The following is a 20,516-nucleotide window of genomic DNA, read 5'->3' as shown; positions in this document are numbered from 1 at the left end:
TGATTTAAAAAATTAATGATAGAAGTTTTTGTAGTTTTTTACAGAGGGAAGGTGATACAATCCAAGAAACGGCATTTATTCCAAACAATCAAAGAAGGGTTCGGTGGGCTAGGGTAGTTAATAATGATAGTAATGTTAAGCAGATTAGGGTCTTGGTTTCGGGTTCCTTGACATTACTCTCTGACTGCAAGTCTCAGGAGGAGTTAAACTCAACTTTATTGGGTGTTTATAATGAACTCTTTACGGGTCTGAAAAAGTTCTTTATTAAGAATAGCCCTTGTAATAAGAGTCGTCCCCTCAAGCAAAGTTCATGGTACAATAATACCTGTAGGTTGCCATACAAAGCCCTTGTGGTAGCTATTAGGTCGAGGTCACAGGGTGATATCAGACAGTGTAGAGCCAACTATCAAGCTCGCAGAGACAAGCCAAGAGAGAGTGGGACAAAGATAGATGGAAGGACCTGCTGCAGGCATGTAATGGGAGAAACATGACCCAGTTTTGGCACCTACTTAAATGGGGGGGAACAATCAACAGCAACAGATCCCATGCAATCATGTCGAACCTGAACAATGGGTATCGTTTTTTGAAGCTCAGTTTAGGGCATCTAATAGTAGTGATGTGATTGTTCCACTCAGCTTATCTGTAGAACCAATGAACTTCACCTGCAGAGAGGTGGAGTCTGTGTTGAGAATAGTCCCAAGTGGAAGGGCCCCAGGGCCAGACTGCATCCCTGCAGATCTGTTCAAAGAAAATCAAGAATTATGGGATCCCTATATACATCTACTAGCAAATGCCATAGCTAGTGGTGCCCCCCTCCCAGCATCCTGGTCAGGTGCAGAGATTATACCAATTTATAAGAAGGGGGATCGCTCTGCACCTATAAATTATAGACCCATTAGTCTAATCGACGCTGTCCAAAAGATAGTGGCGAGATTAGTTCTGGGGAGGATCCAGGGATGGATAACTGAAGGGGATATTTTAACATAGTTACAGGCAGGGTTCCGGTCTCATATAGGGACTCTTGAGCAAGCCTTCAGATTTGTGTTAATCTACTGGAAGGAGGTGGTTTTAGGGGGGGGCTTGCTTTTTGCGACGTTTGTGGATCTAAAATCCGCATTTGATCTCGTTCCAAGGGAGAAATTGTGGAGGGCATTATTGAGAATGGGGATGCCTCACTGTCTGGTTGCTATTTTGGTCAAACTACATGAACGTATATACGCGCAGGTTCGATGGGGCAAACCGGGTGAAACCACAGAAAGGTTTAAGGTCAGCAAAGGGGTTCGTCAGGGGTGCGTGCTGGCTCCCACCCGGTTTTCCTTATTTATAAACGGGGTGGTTCAGTACTTTGAATATCACCCAACTGATCCCCAACATTAGCTGGTATAAAAGTACCACTGCTCATGTTCGCGGACGACACCTGGCTTATTTCTAAAACGAGACAGGACCTACAGCTGGCTCTGTCCTGCTTCAAGGTGTTCTGCCGCGCACATGAGCTGGTGGTCAATGTAGGGAAGACAAAGTTTATGGTGCTCCATAGGTCCAAGCCAGTCAAGGCGAGTGTTTATATGGAAGGCGCCTTACTGGAGCAGACAGATATCTTTACCTACCTGGGCTTTACATTTAATGATAAACTAAGTTGGAAGCCCCAAGTGGAAATGCTAGCACTAAAGCATGCCCAGCTGGCCGGTGCCCTGGTAAAGGAGCAGAGGCTGTCTTTAACTAAACCTATAGCCCCTATTGTTAAGATATATACAACCAAAATTAGTCCAGCCATATTATATGGTGCTGCAATTTGGGATTTTAGTAATTTATCTCCACTTTCTACAGCCCAAAATAAGTTTATGAGTTTGTTAATAGGATTGCCGCAATTGTCCCCCCTTTTACCACGGTTTCTTGACCTTGGCCTTGCAAGATACAGGCCACTCGCTTTCTGGAGGAGTCTCTGGACCACCCCGGAACTTTCTTTGTACGCTAAGGCTTTATTGGAAGTGAGGGGGATGAGTCGATCACATAAGATCCCATGGTTGTCAGCAATAAGGTCCTTGCTGGTTGATATGGGGATGAAGTATCTATGGGAGAATCCATATGCTGCAGAATTTCCCCCGAAAAGGTCCTTTAGAGCAGCTTACTGGGAGGTGGTTAAAATCAAGAGATTCTCCTCCCATATCTCCCAGTCACTGTCTAGGGATTTTCTCGAATTAAAAGGATGAAACTCTCTTGGAAGGATACTGGGATCTTATTACGAATCCTCATGATCGCAAATTGTACCACCAGTTTAGGATAGGTACTCTAACCCTACGCAGGTTTACAAGTAAATGGGATTCTACAAGTAGCGATCAGTGCGCATTCTGTCATGATCTTAGCGAAAGTATTGATCATTTTTTGTTTGCCCTGTTTATCACCAGCCGAGGAGCATCTGGTTGAAACCAGTATGCATGGCTTTGAATACAAGATCGGCAATGGTTGCTAAGAGAATACTGAAATCAGACACTACAAACCTTGTTGTAATTGGTGTAACAAAGTTTTTGGCGTGGGCTTTACGTAATAAAAAGGGGGGGGGGGGGGCAAAGTAGCTGGTCAATGATGAAACTCGGGACCTCTTAGCAGCGGGTAAAGTTTGAACATTAACTTCTGTGTGGTTTACAAGTTGATTAACCCCTGCAAATTAATCGATGAAGATTAAGCCTTTTTGCTGAGTTATTTATTTAATCTTTTTTAAAATACTTTTAACATGTATTTATCTATTAACCTATTAATTATTGTTGTTGTGATATAGTTTAAGTCTTAGATTTAGCTTATGATGGTGTATTTTAAAAACTATGAAATCTGTTTTATCCTTGAAAACTCTTGTCTTTTATGATGAAAAATCGCAATAAAGACTTAATGAATTGAAACTGAAATGTGTTGAGTTGAATTATGTGGTTTGTTGAATTATTTAGTGTGGAATGGAAATGTGTAGAGTTGAATTGTGTGGTGTGGAAGTGTGTGGCGTTGAGTGAAAATTGTGTTGAGTGGTATAATGTGGCATGGTATAGTGTATGTGGAGTTTTGCTACGTGACAGACTTGATTTATGTGGAGTGTATTTATGTGGTATGGAGTAAAGTGAAATTATGTGGAGGTGAATTATGTGGTGTTGAGTGGTAATATGAGGAATGTAATTATGCTGTGCGGTGAATTGTGTGGGGCTGGATTGTGTGCCGTTGCGTATAATTATGCGGCATGGTGTGGTGTATAATTGTGCGGAGTGGAATCATGTGGCATGTTGTGGATTATGGGGCAGTGTTGTGTTTTTTCAATATTGTAACAGCAGCAGGTCACTAATATTACTGCAAATATCTCTGACACCCTCCCATTTCTCATGTCAGGTCCAATTTGATGTAAAAGGAAAGGTTTTTTATGGATGTTGCATGAAACAAACACAGCGTTTCTCTGCAAAATGCTATCAAGTACCAACTTGTCCACCTGGAAAAAGTACTGTGATGGACAATTAAAGGGAAAACAACCACCGTATAACCATCACAACTTACAATGATTGACTTAAGTTAAGGGAGAGTAAACAACTAATACATTTCCAAACACCAATAAAACGTAGATAATTGGTAGGATTAGTGCTACAGGAAATATCAATAAACGAATCGCTTAACAATTTTGAGAAAAGACCATGCCTACTTTGCCAGACATAACGCCACCTTTACATAAGGAAATAAAGTTTTGTATTACCATTGGACCTAGATGTGCAGAAGTCGTATGCCATGCGCCAACCAGGTTATGCTTGCCTGTGAATGTGATCAATTAGATAAGATAACACAAGCCACTGTGCAACTATCCTAGCTCATTCAGAGGTGAAGTGACATTTCCGTTTTAAAGGAACTTCGCACAACACCCCGGGAACACTCCTTGTGTAGGGAATGAGGGTAGTCAAGAGACATGTAAACAGACACAAACAGAGCAAACCAACATCTGAATCACAGGAAGAAATGGTTTGTGAAAAAGACACCAACATTCAATCTCCACTATGGAATCCCTCTAGAATGCACATAACATCAACTGGCTCTCAAGCTTCAAACAGTACGGAGGGGCCTTTGGGAATAATGTCTAATACACTACATGAAAACGGTGTAGCAGAGGGCTTCTTTTCCATGGAAAAAGTCCATCTCAATGCATGGATAAAACCCTTTCTGCTTAGGTTTTATGATTAAATATGTTTACTGCCTATATTTATATACACATACTGTATGCGTTATCACTGTAAACACGTTTTTTGTTTTATCTCAGACCCAGGTGCAATAAAATATTGTGGATTTCTATGCAAGGTTTGACCCTGGTATTGCGTAGTACTAGATTCAGTGGAAGCCTGTGACCATTAGGTCTATCCTTGAGGATCTTACCTTTGGAAGCTTAAAAGCAAGTTCCAATCCCAGCTCTCAAACTGCGCCCAAGGTTTTCATGCTTAAACTGTTCAGCCTTGCCTGCTCACTCAGAATTTTTTAACAATATGGTAAATGTATTAAACACTCAGCCTCCCTTTCAGCTGAAATGTCAAACTTCTGTCTGTTGAGAAAGCAATTGATGACAAAACTGTTTGATCTGACTTAAGCCCAACACCGGTAGACCAATTGGATTGATGGTGATCGCTTCCTTTTTCAAGCGCTTTGAGCTGGTGAGTTTAGCTGCTCTAGTTTGCTGTGCTATTGTGTGACAAACTGGAAAAAATGTGCATGCAATGACATCACTGCTATTAGACCGCAGTGCTACTCAAAGTGGATGAGTCATTTGCTTCCAGTTTAAAGGTCACATAATTTTCATTAACAATGTGTGCGTTCACCAGGGAAAATACCACAAGATTAGAATGAACTAACATGCAACCGCGCATTCCTGGTACACAGTTCTTTTCCTAATTAACTATCGAAATTTTTCAAGCTTCAACTGATTATGGTACACATGAACTCCCATATGCAAGCCACCACAATAAAAGCAAAACAAAACTAGCAGAGTATGCCCAAAATTATTTAAAACAAGTGACGGGCTGCTCGGAAAGTGAAAGCGTGCATGGCGCGATGAATGTTGCAGGAAGGCATGTTTGCCTGCAGTAGGAAAAACTCATTAAAGAAAGTAGTGCTTACAGACTAAATAAGACGTACCTTGTAACAGTAAAAGGGCCAGTAGCCATGGGAGGTTACAAATAAAGACAAGGCGGTACTAAGGAGAGACTAACAAGCCGATTACTGAATCAGAAGGCTGCATTTATGAAGGACAAAGACAGAAGCCAATGGAAAAAATGGGCGGAGAGTGGGTGGAGCTTCAAGTCCTTACTCTATTACTGCATGCCTCGCAGAGCAGCGCATAGGCTTGACATAAAAAAAAACACAAAAACAAAAAAAAACACAAAACAAAAACCCCACAAATCTTGCCGTTATGTGGTCAGTTGTGCTGTGTCAGTTTTTTCCCCCTAAGCATTGGCATAGCCAATATGTCTTCGCAATGCAATGGTTTTTTTTTTGCCATGTTGTATAGCAGTGTGGCAGTCTTTGGGGGGGGAAAAAAGCATTACGACCGATGATGATCAGAGGATAGCGCTTTTTTCTTGTGATCCTTTTCAAGTGTTAGTCTTGTCGGGTGTCATTATGTAGCAATTTGTTTAGGCAACTGTGCCTACCTAAGCGTATGAAAATTTGTGTTTACCTTTTTACAGTGGGGGGGGGGGGGGGGGGGGGGGAGTGGTCTGCTCTCCTTTTAATAAGCATGCTCCATCAACTGCTCCTCATCTAGCCACCTCTCCCCCCTTAATATTGCATTGTTGCCTTAAAGGCATTCCAGAGAAGTATCGCTCTCCTCCTTTACCTTGAAAAATTATTTAATCGAATCAGATGCTACTTTCCTATGTATGGAGTCTGGAGGAGCTCAGCCTGCAATCTTAAAAGGAGTGGGGCCGCTCCTTATTACCCCTTTTTGCAACAGTTACCTCACCTCTAAAACCATCACCCTTCTCTCCTCCTCTGGTCATCCAGAGAACCTGGCTACTTCGCTTGCTTTCAACACTCTGTAAACTTTATTATGAAACCTTTTAGGGTTTGCAACACTCAAAAGGGTTGTTCTTCATTTTCTACCATTTCCTGGTGAATTCCTTCAATCTTTCTCCCAATTTTACTGCGGAAGAACCAGTGCAAATCCTCGTATTCATCCTGGGGGTTAGACGATGCTTAGAGCCTTTGTCTGGGGTTTCTACTCCCAACTGCTTCACCATCTCTGCAGGATAAACCCAGTTGCAGCCTAGAAATTTCTAAAGTTTCTTTCCTTAGTTATAATGGGACCTTATGAAACCATAGCCAGAAAAAGTCGCCCTTGTCGAACCCCTCCAAATCCCTTCCCCACTTTTGAAGACCTTCCTCATAGAATGTTATGCTTTGTCTAAATCTTTTAAGTTTGAAACATTTTCCAACATATTTTAAACATGCCTTCTCCAAAGAACAACCTTCTGGACTCCATATGCCTACCTTTACTAACCAAATCCCCCTCCTTAGATCAGATTCTCATAAATATCACCTTTCTGTATTCACTGATTAACCCAGCATTGGCATTTTCTAAAGCACATACATCCTGTTGTATCCAAACTCTTAACAGACGAATATCTATCTTGGCAACCTTAAGATGTGCCTCCTCTGCCATATCAAATATACGTGCTAGTGGGCTTAGCACATCTAGAAGTTTGTCTTGGCACTACTTTTGTGAGCATTCTAAGCCCTTTGCAGGATCTCCTCCCATTTTTTTTTTAATAGGAAGGTGATAATTTCAGGAAATAGCTTTTGGGCTGCATAAACCTCAATGATTACAGGGTGAGAACACTCAGACCACATTACAATATGAATATGTTCATCATGAAGCTTTTGTATCCATTCTTTGATGTGCTGGCCTACGCTGTAAGTTGGCAACCAGTCAGCACTCCTTGGATGCTGTACTTCAAAAGGACTAAACATGATTTGCCCCTTAGGTCTCTTTAAGGTGGTTTTAGAATTGGTTGCTTTGTAGTCATAATCAAGCTCTTACATGGCCTTTATCTGAATTTAAGTCCAGGATGTACTCATCAGCCTAACGTGTTAGAAAATGTATAGGCCTCCGTCAATTTTTCAAAGAACCTCAACCCCCAAGGGCCCAAATCATCACATAGCTTGAATAAACAGAACTTTGAAAACCCTTCATATCTACAGCGGTTAGCAAAAAAGCGTATTAATGCAAGAGGTGCAGTGGCACCGGGGACTTTTAGTGAGAGGAGCCAACTGCACCCACAGTATGGGTGTCTCGTCTATCCAATCAGGGGTTACTGGGTCAATTTTACACTCCAGCTCTTTTAAATCGTTCCACAGATTTGTGTAAATATTTGGATTAACACATCAGACTGTGCTTAAAGGTGCTCTTCATAGCACTAAACTCTCAACATCCGACCACTTCCACAATCACAAGTAGAAATCATTAAGTAGTCTTAGCAAACACTTTTACAATACTCATACAACAGTAATCTGTATGTTCACAGTTGGCTTCCAGCTATTCTCAAAGATTAGTAGCAATGCCCACCTCTACCATCCTTTGAGCAGCAAACAGTATTCATATCACAGATCCTTCCCTGCTACAATACTGCCCTAGACCAGAAGCTCTTTGAAGTGAATTCCATAGTATTACAAACACCAGTTAAAATCATGCAGTCATGTAAAACAAAAAAAGAACACATTGCTTCTTCAGTTTACCTTGTTCATTGCTGAAATGGGTAGCCATCCATTTTGCCTTTGGGCTAGATCCAGCACTGGTATCACAGCTGCTGCTTTGTGACCGTCAGGGTAGTCTCCAACTATAGCCTCTATTCTCTATACAGAAAAAAAAGCATTAGGAGCAGAATCATAGCTCAGCTTTATCAGACTAAAGTGTCATTTTAAGGAGTCCCTGCGTACCTGGTAATTTTCTGGTGTGAATTCAAACGGGGTCTCTGGATTGTTGTCTGGTGTATCTCTGTGCTGGAAGAAAAACCAGAAAATCATATAGGAGGAAGATTCAACAAAGCAATTTTATGGCCATTCCACTATCCAAATTAAGGCAATCAGAACTAGAACCCAATTGCGATCAGTTATAGGATAGAAGGCAGATGATGAACGTAATAACATTCAATTATATTGTAAAGTATCCTCAATAGTGAAGAGGCCTTCCAGCAGCCAAGATGAGACTTAGCAAGAAATACAGATACATGTTAAAGGAAAAAGACGGCTCCCACACAAATCTCCAATACCTGCCAAAATATTACTTTGCAACAGCTCGGTCTTTACTCACCACTGCAATCTCTACTCTCGAGCCCAGCCGCAGAGGCATAATCACAAAGTAAGGAAGCCTGGCATAATTCTACCACATAGGGTTGGAAAGGGTAACATTATATATCTTGTGCTCTATGGAGTCTAGGGAAACGCAGCTTTTTCGAGTTTGCTTGGTCACATGAAAACAATCACCATGGACTCCGAATATGGTGTTTCTTTGGACGGACGCTCGTTCGGGATATCTCAAGATGTGGGAAACTGTGGAAAGGAGCGCTTCAGTTGAGTGCGCCTCATATGATCTCAACACCATGGAGGGGTTGGGGCGATTCAGTGGAGTGGTCTGCAGCATGCACTTACACTGCACATTACTGTATTCACCAACAATGACCTCTGAAAAAGAGACATTTTCTACACTTTCCACTTAATCGTATAAGGTGAATTAGTCTGATTAGTTGAATGGCACAACACCAACCCTCGAACACTTAGTGTGTATTATTAGATGAAACCTTGTGGCTGGGAATATGATGCCTCTTCTGACAGAGCCAGATGGCCACACCGAGGTCTTGCCTATGGGAGGAGCTATTGGCTTTGTCAATATTTTTTAGTCAAAATAAAAATCCCAATTAAAGACAGATGGAAAACTGACCGATATTTTGACTGACACAGATGAAAACATAATGCCATCTAAAATCACACAGACACATTTAGGTGGGTTGCTATGGTCTGCTAGTAAAACTGAAGAAACTTTATCCCGTCCCAGTAGCACCATCAGAACCAGGAAAACAGACAATGCATAAGAACAGCAGACCAAAAATACACGCAGCAGGCCAAGAATTCGAAGTAACTGAATTTTGAGAGAGTGAATCTTGTTTAAAAACTCTCATGCAATAGAAGTAGTCCCGGCTGCATAAGTCCTAAGCGTTGTGACAATGCTGCACGTACCACACGTTTTACCATCCTGCTTTGCCCCTTTATAGTCCTTCTCAGTAAACCACAGTGTTTGTTTATCCTAGCCGTGAACCAAAGACAGCATCCCTCCCCATGCTCCAAACCCGACATTTGGGGGAGGATGATTTCTATCGTTTGGTCTTGGGCACTTTCTGCTGTCAGCAAGATGCGCCACTACAGAGAGAACATTTGACTGCAAGCTAAGAACATAAACAAAGAAAAGAAACAACTTGAAGAGGCAAGCATGTGCACCAACAAAATTACACGGTGAAACGCCGGCGTTGGTTGGTTAATTAATAAATAAAGACTTACTGGAAGACAAGTTGGGGAAGGGTTGAAGTAAAGGGCGGGTGGGGAGGAAACTTGGACCAAAGGAGGGGTACGGACAGGCACAAGTCCTAAACAAGCATTGGCATAGCAAATAGGTCTCACCTTTGGGACCTTTTAAGTGTTTAGCCATGCAACAGTTAATGCTGTTGCAGTAAGGATATTGTGCTGCATAACTAAATACTTATAAGGTCCCAAAGGCGAGACCTATTGGCTATGCCAATGCTTGTTTCCTCTGCACTCGGCAACCTATGACTAATTAGACTACAGCAAATGATCAGGAATTACATAAACCGTGGTTCTTCAAGCAATAGTTCTACTACCTTGTTTTATTTTTCAGGTAGCAGAGGTTTTGTATTGCGGTTGGCGAAATTCATGTAATATGCTTTTGCAGAATTACTCAAAATTTCAGAAACATTACATATATTGATGTGAAATGCAATAAGCCAATTACCAAGGGTACACAATTCTTACAGCCAAGACGTGTTTCATGACTTCCTGACTTGTATGACGTGAAAGTGATATTTTAAACAATAACTTTATGAGTTTCAAATAATCATGGAGAGAGAGAGTAAAGTCGCAGCACACTGAGCCAAAGAAAGTGGACATTGTGAGTGCAGATTTCAAAGCAGTGGCCTTGTTCACATTTATGCATTTTTTCCACTTTGTTTACATTAATTATCAGTCAAGGGTAGCGTTGTCACCTTTCCAAAACAAAAATACCGGCCATTTGTTGTAGCTTTAATAGTGTGCACAGACCTGAACAGGATACCACATATAACTATGAATAATCATTTGTAACATGACTTTTCTGTCTGTATTCGGTTTTTTTTGTCAGGGATCTGTGCTGCTCTGGAGCACATTTAAAAGTGATTTCTATTAATAAATGCTGTTTGAAGTACGTACAGATAAGGGCAAAAGAATTCTGGCTTTAGGTGATTTCGCTTATTTTTGTACATTAAAATACTAGTAGTGCCGGTAGAAGACAGGCAGGGTGGCAACCCTAGTCACTGGTCAATAAGGAACCTCTAAAACACATTTAAAAAAAATGCATTGTTTTGTTTTTATAAATACTGTTCTAAGTATGCACCGGAAAGGGGAAACATGCTGGCTTTAGTTGATTTCCTGTATTTTTGTACTGCCGAAGACATTAAAATATTCATGTCGGATAAATTGGCCCTGTGGTAACCTTATTTGGTGTCTGAGACAAGCTGCAGTTGGGCGGTGTGTATTGGGGGAGTGGAGACAGGGTGTGATCCTGCCAATGATGCAGCAGGTGCAGTGGCACCAAGGCCCAGGGCTGTGAGCATCCTTCTGAGCCTCAGTTATGTCTGTTTTATATAATTACTTAATGAGGTTAATGTCATCATGGTGACCGAGCGAGAGAGGAAAGCCGTACCATACTGAGCCAAACAAATAGGCCATTGTGGGCGCAGACTGCAAAGCAGTGGTCTTGTTTACATATATGCATTTTTGAAAAGTCATCCTTTTTTCAAAAGTTTAATGAGGACTTACCAGGTCTGGAAACTGTAAGTGGGATCTGAATGGTGTTTTTAATGTATGTTTGATTGTGGTGCACTTGTGAATAAAGCTGACCGACTTTGGCAATGCCTACAGAGCGGCAGATGTCTCTGAAGGGCAGCATTGTACCCAAGGTCTCGGTGTGCAAGGCCCTTCACACTACAGGCATGGCGATGATAAAAAGCGACCTCATCTGTTGCTGGTAGAGAAACCGGACCAACGCTGGCACGGGATTTGGCAGAGACAAGCCGGTAGAGAAACCGGACCAAGAGAAAAGCCGATTTATCAAGTGGCACAATCTACAGTAGGTTCGTGCTGATGGTATGCCCAAATCAACCAACAACAAGCAAAGGAGTAGGACCAGCTGTTTGAACTGTGGGTTGCATCTCAACAAAGGCCCACGTAGAACAACATGCCTCTCTTCTCCCAAAAGTGCGGATGTTGCCATCTTGCGATGACCGTCGTTTCAGAGATCACCTTTTATAGAAAATAGCTCTACTGGTCTCGCCAGCGGCAGTTTGTTTTGTTTTAAACAAAGCCAGGAGTCGAGAGGGCATCTAATGGGCAATTTGAAGCCAAGAAAACACAAGCGCGCGCTGCAAGTAAAAAAAAAGAAAAAAGAAAAGAAGAGGCACGTCTGGCGAGTGGTGTGCGTGCACCAAGACGAGAGAAGAAAGCCAGATGGTGCCTCCGCTCGTCATCGTGCGCATAACCACACGCTCTATGCCAGCCAATAAGCTGTTGTCGGGCTTTTTAAAGCCCACTCACTAAAGGTCTCACCAGAGCGAGCAGCGCATGCGCTGGCTCAGGCGAGACCTAAAAAAGAAGTGGGGGGACTGACCAAGTAGGTAGTATGCAAGTGAAAGCATAACGCATGCCATCACAGCCATTGATGTCACGAAGCGAGATATTGCACGTGACATCACAGGCAATGACATAACAAGAAGTGACATTAGATATTAAGACCTCGCACGTTTATCAGGTACATCATGAGCACATTTAAGCACATTATGAGATTCAACAAATGACATTTTGCACTGGGGCTATGCCAAAAAAGTGGCGCAGTCCTGAAGCAAAAATCTGGGCCTCAACCAATACATTTTATTTTTTAAAACCCTGCCACAAAGATTGACAACAAGGAGAAGCATGCCAGTAGATCTGTTCTGCTTAATTGGTTGCAAAGCCAGCATTTTAAAATATTTTATTGGGTTAAGACATCTGCTGCACTGGTGGCCAGTAAATCTCAGGGGATGGTATAATGGTGAGATAACTCTGGAGGTTAACGCATTTGTGGGCGAGATCTGGGTTTTGTGAAGTCCCAGATTTGAATCAAGGTAGTATAGAAGGTTAATGTGTCTCCTGCTAAGCTGATCATGTAACATGCAGATGACCGATATTTATTTTATATAGATAGGTAAGTGGGTTACTGTTTTTAACACAGAGATCCTTTTGTTGCCTGCAGTTCATAAATTGTAATCCTAATATAGCACGCTGAGATATTGACATGTGACTCCTACACCTTATTACCCTGTCTCAAGCCACTCATCTAGTACATTGATTTACACACTTACATGATTTATTGTCAATGTATGTGTTTTGTAAAGAGCTCCGACACCGTGCATTGGGATGCGTAACTATATAAAAGATATAAAACTGTGCTATTGAAATTGTTATTTGTGTAAATACTGGGACAGACCAACACATCTGACATTCTTACAGTGCATGCACTTATATACAGGGATTGAACAAAGCCAAAAGCATGCCTCTCAAGTACCTGTGATGAGATAACAAGCTGTGTGCCTCCGTTGCATTTACTTTTAAGTGCGAGGTTCCAGACCACCTCCAGCCAGGATATTCAAACAAAAGGATGACCGATGGCCCCATAACTTCGGCCCAGCTGGAGGTGAAAAAAAAGCCCCCTCGCCACCTGCATCTTGCTGGTGGGAATGGAAAGCAGACAACGTTCAGGCGCTGCTGAACGTGTCCCGGTGTCTGAAAAATGACACAGGACAAATTCAACATACTTCTGTGGGGCTTATCTTCTTGGCAGGGTGGACGCCGTCCACCCCCTGAAAATAGTGGGTGGTGGCCGTGTACCCCCAACTTGTACCCTGGATACAGAGATCAGTGTGACAGGGGGTGCACAGAACCAGAGGGGCATGATAAAACAATACGGGCGCCATTAGGGGTTGTACAGAAGCACAGAGCAACATGGAGCAGAGAGGCTACACAGAAGCCCAAGGGGCAAGAGATCGACGCGGATGAGAGAGAAGAATATAAAGGAGAGAAATACAGCACATGCATTCTCATGGAGGGCTCACAAATAAGAAAAAAAAATCCTTCAAAGCAAAACACTCGTGGAAGAATACAAGGAGCCAATTAGAGAGACTGTAAAAAATGCTATGCTCCACAGGAGGAACAAACAAGTTGCACAGGCAAAAACAAAGTCAGCGAATAACAAGAAAGCGAATGTGAGTGATAAAAGGAAAAGCCAGTTGTAAGCAATCGGTGGAATGCATTCTTAGGCCTGCTTTCAGCATGTCCCAAATAGATCTTTGCAAACAGACAGCTTTGATGTCTCGTAGGCTTCGAACTAAAAATAGAACAGTAAGAGATTTCAAAAGATAACGGTCAGTGTCCAGAGCGTCACATTTGGATATTACTGTAGCCAGGATATAAACTTGCAAGCATTTTCATGTCTCCTTTCAAGTCTCTGGTTACCCCCACCTACAAATGAAAGTGTTAATGAGGCACACTGGAAGGGGTAGTGTGAGCCTTGGAAGTAATGGCTGCTGCTTGTTGCCTAGCAATTAATAGCTTTGCTCAGAGCGCAAGATGGGCTAAACCAACTGTTACCAAAACCTCTGGGCAGCTAGAGAAAAGAGTTCTTTAAGTTCGAATGTACAAAGCAGCGTAATCAATCAGGTGCAAAGAGTGCAGCAAAAGGACAGGAAGATGGGAGTATTCTTGCCAAGATTTAGGAGCACTTAGTTATAGGGAGGATTTTGTTTTCACATTAATCAGCACTGAAGTGATTAAAGTTTTATGATGTGGGAAAGTTAAAAGCATTTCTGGCTGAAAAACCCCAGATGCTGCCACGACGAGATACTTGAATCTCGACGTGTGAGCAGGTCTCAAACAGACTGGAAAGGTAGGGGGGAGGGGGGAGGGGGGTGGCCTAGTTCAAGTGTAGGGCAGTTAAGATGTGTACATCCACAACCTGGAGGTTTATATTTGCTTTAGGTCTGTACCAGTTGGCAATAGTGACATTGTAGTTGTACTTAAGTTACACTTTACGTCAAGTTTTTTTTGTTGGTTTATAATTTTGGGCTGTTTGAAAAGGCTGCACAACATTTTGCTTGGCTAGTGGCGATAAACAGTGGCTTTGATACCCATTATTCACATGAATACATGAACACATGAACAATTTTTGTAAATGGTATAAATTACATAATTCTTGTGTTTAGCAAAACGTAGTTCCCAACGGTTTCTCTCGAGTTTGGAATTGTTAAACTCAAATGTTTATAATGAAGAAACTATTTCGGCATAAGGGGTGCTACATCCTGTTCCCATCCTGGTGAACACCTTAATCTGCAAGTCTTTCTATTTTATACTATCCCTTTTTACCGACCGTCTCTTCCTGTGCAATCATTTGATTCCACAACAGTGAGTTTTGTATCTCGAATGCCGGCCTTCATTGCTGCTTTGAAGCAACTTTTTCAAGTGTTGCGTTTTACTTCTGCATATTTAACCCAGCGTAAGCGCACTTCAAACTAATGGTAGTTAAATGTTCTCAAAGTCGACATGCTTCAGAACTGGTTTGGGGTGGTTTTCTTCCAGGAGTCCTTTCCAGGCAGTCTGTGTGGCGACGCCCATCACAGCAGGTTAGTCTCCAGCCTGGATCACCCAGAACATAGAATTAAACAGGTGTGAGATTTTTGCACTAGCTTACATCAGCCCTATTGAACGTGTGATAAAAAAAGCCAAAAGGCTGGGCCTCACCTAAGGGATCCCCTTCAACATGCACCAAAAGTAGTTCCACCTCTCATCCCTACCATATATCAAAAGGCAGTGCAACAGGAAGTGTGATCAACAGCCCCTTAATAACAAAGACTTCACAGATTTTCATCATCTTGATCTCAGTTTCCAGCCACAAAAATGCAGGTATTAGATTTTAACTTTCTGGAATGTACCATGTCAAACCAGGGGCATCCAAAATAGATCCCACCTTGTCTTACAATTAATAGGGCAAGGCAAACGTGAGAGGCCAACCACAGCATCCATTTTTAAGATTTATATTCAGCCATTATTTTATAGTAGATAAACTCTTCAAACAAAAGCTTTGGGTTAGCACACGCCTAGCATTGGACAGACTACTCGCCCGACCCTAGTGTCTATCAAAATGTACCAAATATAGACTATCTTCACAAGCAATTAATGTTTCTCTTGTTTCGGTCTAGAGTCTTGCAACCTCAAATTGCATGTGGTCTCAAAATGTGTACACTCAATAAAATATGGCATGAAAAATTCATTTTATGTAAAATATCTGATTTTTGTCTCCTTTCTCCTTCAGATGACCCTCTTTTTTCTTCCCCATCCTCTGCAATTTATGTATTAACAGGATTTTTTGTTATTGTGTTCAATTCACTAGAATTTGACAATTTGCATGTTGCTCTCAGAAGCCAGTTTTCAACTTCTGCTAGACCTCAATCAGCATGTGCACATCGAAGCTAATGTAAGTTTAGATTAATGAGAGTTTTAAACCCCACCTCAGATTCTCCAACTACTTATTTTTTAAAATAACTTTAGGTCATGTTGCAACAAACACCTGGGAGGCTATTGGGCAGAGTTTTCAATCAAGTAAAGTAAATTCCAACAGGATACAGCTGGAAATACTCACACTTCGAATAGTATCACTCTATATGCCACATTATGAACAACAGTGATTATATTTATTCCCAAAACAAATCCACATGCCCCGGTGAGGTTCCACATAGGAGCTATACATTGGGTGCAAGGTCGAAAGATTGTAGATTCTTCATATACCCTCCTAGATATCTGAAAGCCCCCATTCCTCCCTTTCCGGCGGCTTGAGCAATGAAGACACACAGGAGTCAAAAAGTGGCTGCTGGCCACTGAGATCCTCCCCAACTCATCTGCGCCCCTCTTCTTCAAAAGGGTTTCCTTGCCTCATTCCCTCTTGCATTGGGAAACAGATAAGTAGGCCATCTCAAGCATTCTTGGGGCTCAGTGGGTATGCTCGGTCCTGCCACTTTATGAATGTCAAGGACCAAATTTTCTTAAACCGCGACAATGTGTTGCAAACTGAATCTGCGAGTCTTGTGAGGGGGCTCTGGGCCCTTCCATTTCTGTGAGAAATCAGTAGGGCTGCAAGTGGAAAATCGGAAATAAGCATCCCTATATCTGAACTAAGGGCAAATATACCCTAGTCATCCACTGTCCCCAGAAGGGCAATCAGTGGGTCCATGCCCAAATCGGTTCCTGTGATACTCCAGATCTGGGTCAACACCATCTCCCAAAATAATCGGATGTCGGGGGCACTCCCACCAAAGATATAGGTATAACCCCTCTGAAATTGGAGTTTGAACATTATTTTATAATTGCTTACTTTGCACAAATGATCAATTGGTCCTTCAGTATCTCAGCATCCAGATCGGTTCGCAACTTAGAGATATAGCACATATTCCGGAGAGGAAGGAGGGGTGGGGGTCTTGTGGGGGAAGGAGTTGTCTTCAAACATATACAAACGTGATGCAGCTTTTCAGACTTAATATCCTTGAACAGGTCTTGAATTCTAGTGGATACCCATGTTCCTTCTAATCTCCTCATCTGCTGGCGGGCCCAATGAAGCAGGTGGGGTGATCCGAAAGACATCTGCTCTGCCCAACCTAAAATCGCTCGCACACTGGTCCCTTGTTCCGAGGGTTCCACCTAAGAATAAGTCTCAAAGTGTGAAGGAGGTCCGGTCCACCAACGGGCTTAGCCAATGTCCAACATTCCCGGGATCTGGATTTCTTAATATTGGAGTAAGAGGGGAGGGGAGAGTGGGGTGGGGTAGGTCATTATCAAATTTGCCGTGGCAGCCCCCTTCCAGTACTGCAATGTGAAGCTGCTCGATTGAAACATTGACCCCCCAATCGATCATACACCCGGGGAGGAAGCCATAAGAGATGAGGCAGAGAGGTTCTACATACCAGTTGCTCCATCACCCAGGGTTTAACTTTTTACGTTATCCACAACAAAGCGGTGGCCAGTGGGGCAGCACAGATGCATCTATTGATTTCCGGCACTCCCAAACCACCTATATAATAAAGATATGGCGATCCTTTGTTATTTTATTATCCCATATACAATCCCAGATCCTATTTTGGATCTCTATAAATCACTCCTGAGGGAAATGCAAGTGGCAGTACTCTTACCGCATATAAAAAGCAGCAAGTTCATCTCCACAGTTTATGCACCCTATCCAAGAAATGCCCAGTCGCCCCTATCAATACAGATACTTGTAAAGCACCTGCAGGGGTGGATGTTCTAATCACAGATGCGTGAGGCATCAGCTCAGAGAGTCACTCCAGGTATCAAATAGCACTAGGGGCCCAGTTAAAACCATTATCCAGCACAGCCTCCTGAGCTAAGTCAAGGGAACGACCTACTCCCATACCCTCAGAGTTTTTTCAAAAGGCCTTAGCTAACTGCAGACCTGAAAACAGACTTCTGAAGAAGATAGGCTGCACATTAACCATTCAGTCCTAGAAAAGAAAAACTATCATTGACAAATACAATAGGTTTGTGTTTCTGAGGTGGATACTGGGAACCTATTCATGCCGACAGTCCATCTGACAAAGAAACAGGAACCTGTACACAGACCAAAATGGTCATCACATGGGAGCCCACTTAATGAAGCCTCCGAACCGGAGGACAGTGCTTACCGGACTGCGGACAGTCTAATGGAGGTGGCAGGATCTGGATCCATGTTGTGGTGCATAGGAGACGTATGATTCACGAGCATCGCCTCCTGCTCTGTGGGAACGGGTCATAACTCTGGCCTATCAGGATAGGTGTTGAGTCCGTCGAAAACACTGCGTTCAGCTGTCTTGCACCAGTACATATGACTGGGCAGGGCCGGTGGAAGGAGGAGTGAGGAAACAGCGCTTAGGGCACACACGAGGGTGTAGCGGAATGAAGGGATGATAGAAAAGGGACAGACTAAAGATCAATGCCGCTCTTGCGAGAGTGTGTCATAGCAGGGCCAAGAAGGCAGTGGAATCCAGGCAAAAAAGGGGGAGAGCGAGAACAAATACCTGAAAGAGATAGTAAAAAGCTATTGTGCAATGAAGGGGTGGCAGGTAATAAAGGGGTGGGACAGTTAACGAAAGAGAAGGGCAATGGAAGTTTGGACAGATATCGAAAAAGGAAGAAGGTACACAAGGTAGAACAGAATGGGAGGAGAGCACCAACAGAGGACTGGAGGAGAGAGCACATACAGAAGAGAGAAACAGAGGATAAAAGGGAATACAAAACTAGCACAGATCAAGAAGAGTGGAAAAAGCATTAACAGGAGAGGAATAGCAGATACGATGGAAACAGCCGATTCAAAGGCAGGGAGAGCAGAAGAAGAGCAAACAGCTTCAATATACGGAAAGCAAAAGTAGATACAATATACGGAAAGCAAAAGTAGATACATAAAGAAATTAAACAATAAAGCCGGCCCTGTTAAACATGAAGCGCGGCAAAACAGGCGCCATGCTCATAAAATAAAACGAGTGCGGCCTCCTGATGTAGGCGCGATAGTGACACATGATGTGCTGATAAAAGAAAGGTGTGATAGATTTACAGGCCCGTCGGAGCTCAGAGTGACACCAGTGCTCGTGTTAAGAGCTCAAATAAACAAAACAAAAATTACAGCCCTGTTGGCAGGAACCAGGTAAGAGCGACTGACAAGATCGAGTCTGCAGTGCTCTTGGACAAAGGAAAAAGTAGCCCCTTTAACACTTGCTAAAAGTGGACTAGTGGAGGGCTACAAGTACTGGGACTCTGCTCTGTTTGAGTGAACAACCAATAAAAAGGATGGAAATATAGAAAACATTAACCACTTGGAAACATGGATTTTTAAAGGACAAGAAAGAAACAAATGAAAAGCAATTGGCGGGCTGTATGCCCATTAAGTATACACAACATGTCTCGATGAGACCGAGCAAGCGCTGTCTAGCTCAACCTAAAAAGAGTGCAGAGTGGCTTGGTTACACTGACTATTTAATGTGCTTTTCCAAATTGTCATCGACCACATCTTCCACGCCCAGCACAATTGCTGATGCTTCTTGCGATATTCCAGGTTTATCTAATGCTGGGCTTGTGAATATTATGGTCAATAGCTCCATAATGGTTCCAAGGGAAGGGGAATACAAGGCTCATTACAGCACAATACTGTTTATGGAAGTAACTATTATCTCTGCTTCCTCAATGGTCTGGATGTTGTTTTATACATGCGGCTTGTCACAACAGTAATGTGTGTTTGGTTAAAAGCAATTTTACATGTATTTTTAGATTTTAATATTTATTCTGTTTAGGCTGAGAATTATGCAACCACTTAAAAAAAAAAACAAAAAAAAACATTTTTGGGATATTAAGCTACAAACCCGATAAGTGGTAAGATTTATTAGAATGTTGCAAATGTATTGGTTAACACTTTATTTGATATAAAGAAATTGTGGGGAATTATTTAATTTATGAAGTGTAGTATTGGTATATTTACGCATTATGTATCAAGAATGCAATTATATATGTTGACATTGTATATAATGTAATTGCATGAAGAACTGGAGGATCTGTGATGTAATGTACTTATTATTACTTTTCAATGTCTAAGATACATGCCTTATCTGCTTAAGTTTGGCTGTCAACATGTTCGTGACAGTCCCACTACCTTTAAAGCGCACCCGACGGGAGCGTGTTGACTGTCATAAATGAAAAGACCAAGCATGTGTAAAGCCAACAGGTCTCATCTATGCGAGGTTTTGGCTTTGTCAATGTTTTAGCCATATTGTACAGCATGTGCAGCATGGCTAAAAGGTATAAATAAATTGTAAATAGAATAGGATGGGGCCGCAATAGCGCTTTCTTTTTATCTTTCAGCCATGCTGCACTGCAGCTAAGCTGTACTGCAGCCACACAGATGTAGAACATAGCAGGAAGTAAATCTCAGTTTTCGAGTGAACCGTGCCAGACACAGCCAGTTGTGGCCTTTTTTAAAAAAAATCTTACAGCAGATTGCATAATGAAACTTTTTAGATCCGCCTTTTTAACATTTGAAGTATGAACTAAAAAATTCCATCTCCAAGTGGTTACTGGATAGTGGTGGCCGGCACGGATCTGGGGTGGGGTGCGGGGAGGTAAGGGAGTCTAAA

General features: G+C 42.3%; 1 protein-coding gene across 1 annotated transcript in view; it reads right to left on the bottom strand.

Annotated features, from left to right (window-relative positions):
• The window catches only part of NDUFV2 (NADH:ubiquinone oxidoreductase core subunit V2), a 124,483-nt gene that overhangs the window by 53,600 nt on the left and 50,367 nt on the right, over positions 1-20,516 (bottom strand). Inside the window, exons 3-4 of the mRNA XM_085607325.1 lie at positions 7,942-8,004; positions 7,741-7,857 (exon numbers count right to left, since the gene is read on the bottom strand). Coding sequence (XP_085463451.1) covers positions 7,741-7,857; positions 7,942-8,004 — 180 coding nt within the window. The remainder of the gene's footprint in view (positions 1-7,740; positions 7,858-7,941; positions 8,005-20,516) is intronic.

This window comes from Triturus cristatus, chromosome 5_2 (assembly GCF_964204655.1).
Source record: "Triturus cristatus chromosome 5_2, aTriCri1.1, whole genome shotgun sequence".
Classification (NCBI taxonomy): domain Eukaryota; kingdom Metazoa; phylum Chordata; class Amphibia; order Caudata; family Salamandridae; genus Triturus; species Triturus cristatus.
The sequence above is the reverse complement of the archived record's forward strand: the minus strand, read 5'-3'. Positions and strand labels throughout refer to the sequence as shown.